Below are 6000 nucleotides of genomic sequence, written 5' to 3'. Positions count from 1 at the left end.
AATATTCATCATAATTCTGCCCATCTAGGTGAATTCATTCATGCAATGCCACTTTGGCGCTGAGTTAATTGTGTTGAGGGGTGGTAATATTTTGAGGTCAATTAACAAATAAACAGATGGACATTAAAAGGTCAAAGAATCCACAAGGTTATTGCCCTAATCTAAACCACTTTATTGATATACCACACATGAAACACACGTGGTTTCTTATATAAAATAAAATATGTTCAAATTTTAAAGAATAAGCTGTGTCTAAAGATGCAAAAGGAAATTTAAAAACAGATATACATTTAAAAGAAATTACTTCAAACACAGTAGAACTGCCAGGCTCCTCCCACTTTCTTTAATAAAAGATTATATTTTAAATAAATATATGGCTAATGGATTAATGGGAAGAAGAATGCAACATTGGATTCTAATCATAATCATCTAATTACTAAATGGGTGAAAATACAGTTTATCCATATCTGACACTGCACCAGTTAGTGGGTGTATCACATGAGTTATTGTATGACAGCTCAGGTCGAGAGGTCGTCCCATGTCTTTTGCTCTTTTTGTTGTTAAATTATGACCTTTCAAATATGCGCTGAGATCAAGGTTCAAATGTCATTCTTTTTAAAGGAGCTGTGTAGAATTACTTACAAATAAATATCTTAAGTTTACATAGTTTAGCTGCACAACACCTCACATTCATATTAAAAGTGGCGCAGGTCTGGCTGCATCATAATGTTGAAGATTTGAGGTTGGCTGGCAGAGTGGATTCTCATCATACGGGATAGGGAGTCTTCCTGTATCAGTGCTGCTGATCAAATATGGATAAATGATGGCCCACTCTTCCGTATGAACGGGCTGATAATCACAGATAATATTGATTCATTTGAGTGAGAAGGTTAGAATTAGGAGCCCATTTAATGTGAACTGCTCATTGTTTGAACAGCATATTACTTTACTTTTAATATAGGAAAATAAAATAATATTTTCAATCACATAAATTAAACAATCCAGGAGTCAGTGGTTTCATTTAAAATGATCAAGTGTAAAAACAAACAAAAAAAACAACAACAAAAAACATACCTGCACACACACAGAATAATTTATTAAAAAAAATAAAACCTTCAAAGTGTACCATTGTTAAAACAGTAAAATTGTTAAAAGATAAAAAGTTTGCAATTTCTACCTTTTTTGTTGTTGTTTCAGAAGCAGAAAAGTCGTGCAGACAACAGACAGAGTGCCTGCACTGATTTATCATCACCCTGATGGACTCAGAACTTTGTGGTAAGTATAAACATTCACTTTTTTTTCCACATAAAGTTCCACAGTTCTGTTTGTCAGAACAGTGTGACTAAAGTTAAATAAATGCAATTATGATGATTTTTAGAAAATGTTTGTGTATTTTCTGCCTTTTCTATTGTTGCTTTGGAACCATAAAAGTTGTGCACACACCACAGCGAAGCTCCACTACTGACTTCACATTGCTCTGATTCCAGAGGTCCTGGCACATAATATCAAAGATTTATGTGCTGCAAACATGTAGGTACAGTACTGTTGAGACCTCCTCTGTATTTCTGAGATCAGGTTGTTAAGAGAACGGGGACAAAATACCTTAAAGCTGAAGGCCAATTTTAAAAAAATGTTTTCAAAATTGTACAAATACATCAGCTATGAAACGATGGTTGTACGTTTTATATGCTATTACGAAATATAGAAACATGCTCCTCCTGCACATTCCCTATGACAATCAATGACAGCATCCTGCGTCAATTATTGATGAAATGGAGGACCCAACCGACACAGGAATATGAAGAGTAGAGAGAAAATTCACTTCATGCTTTTCCATGTTAACCATAGCCACCTCAAATGTCCAAACAATCACACAATACTTGTTGGAACTCCACAAGAAGTCATTTATGCTTGGCTGATGCGTCGAGAACATGCGGCTAAATGGGCTCTAGACAAAAAAGTCCTCCCTTGTCAGCATGCAACGGTTCTCCTGCACTAAAACCTGCTGTTATCAGACACAACATGGCATCACATGAATTTTACCCTGTTAGTTTCTGCTTGTGATAGAGTATGCTCACATACCACTTTATCTGTTTGGCTCATTCCAGAGCTCCTGCTTTCAGGTACATTACGACAAGAATAAAGAATAAACAGGAAAGGAAATAATAAAGAATAAATATCAAATTGACAACAAACAGATTAGTGTTAAATTAAATTATGTGAATTTATACAAGTCAGTAGTTCTACACAGATCCTGGGGGTCCTCATTGACAAGTCTCTTAACACTAAAAGCCATAGCACCTGATATCATTCATTCATTCATTATCCTAACCGCTTAATCCAGGGCTGCGGGGAAGCTGGAGCCTATCCCAGCAGTCTTTGGGTGAAAGGCAGGGTACACCCATCGCAGGGCCGCACCTGATATCAACTTTATAAAATATGTTGGTCTGTTCTTTAAAAAAAGATATCTTCCTCGAACTGCTCTTCTCACATTGCACAAGACTTTGAGCCTCATATCACCGACTGAATGTTATTGGGTGGAACACTCTCCCTAGTCATTTAAAGAAACTAGAGAATTTGCAAACGAAAACATTGCAAGCCTTGTCTTGGTCCAGTTTTAATGCCCCCTCCTGCCCCCGGCTCCATCATTTTAGTCTCCAACAGATTACTGAATTTTATATATTCCAAAATGCATGCATAATTTTCCAAGTTGTTAATAAAATGAATAACAGGATTTCTGAACTCATTCCAATCTGGAATCTTCGCCATACTTGTGACACCAGGAAAAAATATCTTATCAAAGGTTGAAAAAGACTCAATAGCACTAGCCTGAGCGCTGCATGCAGAAGCCTGCAGATCTGGAATGGACTCCACAATGAATTTGTGTTGAAATCAATCTCCACCTTTAAAAAGATGTTAAAAGACGAATCATACCAACTCATATATACTCTAACAGTTACACCTAAATCTTTTTGCTGTGTTTAACATCTTAGTAAGCATCACATAACAATCCTGCTTTATCCTTTATAATGTGTCCTTTCTTTTCACTTTGCCATGTCAACATCTTCTTGGATTCTGGAGCATCTTTTTTCAAAAGGATTCAACAGTCTCCACACTCCTCCTCTATCTAAACATCATCTTGCCCCATCACATCGCCCCTCACCTTTCCTCCCCTCTGATTGTCGTCAACAACACAATCTTCAAAGCTCTGGCAGCTGTCAACTTTAATTTTTCACATCCCTGTAACCTCAATCATCATTATTAGGAGAGAAACAAACAATAAACATGCAGCTGTCTGCAAGCAGCCAAGTTCATGCGAAAGGACAGCACGGATCCCCAAGCATGTCTGCACGCGCTCTCTCTTTTGAATTCTGAGCTCAATGATGTTACACTGTAAAAAATAAAAATGAAACATGTTCAAAGAAGAGTATTAATTTTAAAGTAAGCGTCCTGGACACATTGCACATTATATTTTACACACTGAAAACAAGCGTCAGATGAGAGAAGGTAAATAATTGTAAGAGCTTTGCAGTGACTATTGTAAAGACAATTGTTCATCTTAATTTGCCCAGTTTATCTCTAACCTTTCTGGAATAAATCATTTAAACTGAGTTCATTTATTTGTGAAGTGTCTTCACAGTTTTAATGCAATTTTTAAGTTCTGTTTAATATTTAAAGAAGATTTTTTTTTTTTTTTTTTTTAACAAACCACACTTAAAATATGTAGAAACTGCTGTTTTTACAGTGTCTAAGGTCTGACACCCACTCCTCGCTTTTTCTCGGTCGTGATTGGCTCATCTTTCATGTCAAACACAACCGTATGGGCGGGACTCAAACAATCCACTCGTGCTCCCTGCTCTGTGGACTGTGTGCGCCAGTGCGGGCAGTAGTAAGGGAACGACCACATCCATCCTGTTTCTAGAGGACGACTCTTCTCAGTTCTTCAGGCTTACGGCTCTCCCCCCCCCCCCCCCCCCCTCCTCTAGAGTTCCTAAAAGTGTGCGTACCTGCATTCCCAACAACATCCAGATTATTTTGTGGGAGAAAGAATTATTCCGTTTTCCAAAACTGTCTACGACTCCTGAAGTCGGCTGTGTTTAGCCCGTTTCCCAGAGACGCACGAAAGGCACCCTCCCAGGTCCACCTGGATACCTAACAAAGCCGAGCGTCCAGTCAGAGGTCCAGTGGGGAGACGGAGAGGACACATCCGCGCGGAAGTCAGAAAAAAGACAGAGGAAGACAGGATGAATCTTAAGAGTCATTTGATTTTCACCCTCTGCACTATTCATGGGATTCTTCTGAAAGGTGAGCCTGGGACTCGTGGTGCGTACGTGTGTGTGTGTGTTTTGGACGGTCGCTGAATGTGTGTATTTCAGGCCAACTAAGGGCAGGATGGAGGGGCAGAACGCGCGGTCACACACGGGTCCTGGCAGAAAGATGGAGAGGGAGGGGGGAGGAGGGTGGCTGCCTCCCCTCACTTTCTCTTATTCTGTCAAACACATTGCACGCACACACACACACACACACACACACACACACACACACACACACATTCAGGGATTTACACTAAAATGCACCTGCTTGACTATTTATTATTCAAATCTGCGCGTGCTGAATGTGTGTGTGTGTGTGTTTGGCTGCTGACGTGCGTGATGTGGATCTGTAAGATGTTCATGGTCGGGATGATGGTCTGTTACTTCCAATAATGAAACGCGCAGGACGTGACCTGAGCACGCCGCTGACTGGTGCGCCTCACGCGCCCCTGTCCTGCGCGCGTGAGACACACCTCACATTAAAATCGCCAACCCAGCGGTTGTTTTTAACGCGCCGTTGTGTGACTCTGGGTTGTGGGAAAAGCTATGGACACGCAGACTATTTTCCCTTGCTCTTTCCTATTTTTTTTTTTTTTTTTTTTTTTAAATAAAGATTTTTACTTTATTTTCGGGATGCAGCTTGGCTGTGGTCAGTCGGTGCAGTGAGCTGAGGCGATCATTCCTCTCAGCAATCCCAAACGACTTCCATGGGATGGTTCTCCTTTCAATTCTAAAAGTTTTACTTCCCGATGTAATAACAGAAAAATACTAATGTCCTCCTTTCTGACTGAGCGTCACACATTCTCCATGGTAGATCTGTGTACTTGCATTTTGGCTGCACAGCATGGAGAGCGATTTGGTGACACAGTGACTGACATCCTGAACTCCTGACCGGTTTCCTACATTGGAGGGTTCAGGGAATTTAGAGAGCAGATGATCCGCCTGTAAATAAGAAGGGGCTTTGACATTGGGGGGGGGGCAAGGTCAATTAACTCACAAACTGTAGACAACTTTCTGTAAAAGAGCTCATTTTACTGACACTCTTTACACAGAAGTGGGGCAGAAAAATCAATAAAATCGCATGATAATAAAACAATGCACTCGGTGTTCTGATATGTTTGATGATATTAAACCAGTTTGGATAGTTTTTGGTAAAAAAAAAAAAAAAAAGTTCTCTACTATCCACTGGATGACATTGAAGTCTTAGGATTTCTGATGAAATGTTACCGTATTGACACTAATAGTATGAAGGGAGTTAAAGAGGGAACGCAGCTTTCTGAGGACGGTGCTTGGCATATCTATGCCGCACAGAACAGCAGCATTATCATTAATTTTTTTTTCTCAACTTCCAGTTTAATACGGTCACTGAGTCTCCACAGAGCTTTAGTTCACTTTGTGCTCTGTAATCATATCAAGATGTAAAGCATTTAAGGCAATGCACAATAAATGTACTAACATGAAAGAGAAAATTTGCATCATCTTGACTTCAACCACTGTTTTCTGCACGGATAAAGGAAAGACTCCAGATGAGAGATCATTTGTGCTTGATTCCCTTGATCATTTGTTGTTGTCTTTTTGAAGTATCTGTGTGTGTGTGAGAGAGAGAGACAGAGAGAGAGAGAGAGAGAGAGAGAGAATGGCCCTCCCTTAATAACCAGACATGATTAAGGCCATTCTTGACTTAATG

General features: G+C 39.7%; 1 protein-coding gene across 1 annotated transcript in view; it reads left to right on the top strand.

Moving 5' to 3' along the window:
- Positions 1–4244: 4244 nt before the first annotated feature.
- The window catches only part of LOC306761039 (cell adhesion molecule 2-like), a gene marked incomplete at both ends in the record, with an annotated part of 235215 nt that continues 233459 nt past the window's right edge, over positions 4245–6000 (top strand). Inside the window, one exon of the mRNA XM_079247119.1 lies at positions 4245–4305. Coding sequence (XP_079103245.1) covers positions 4245–4305 — 61 coding nt within the window. The remainder of the gene's footprint in view (positions 4306–6000) is intronic.

This window comes from Telmatherina bonti, assembly GCF_933228915.1.
Source record: "Telmatherina bonti genome assembly, chromosome: 10".
NCBI lineage: Eukaryota > Metazoa > Chordata > Actinopteri > Atheriniformes > Telmatherinidae > Telmatherina > Telmatherina bonti.
This window is presented reverse-complemented; position numbering and strand designations above follow the sequence as displayed.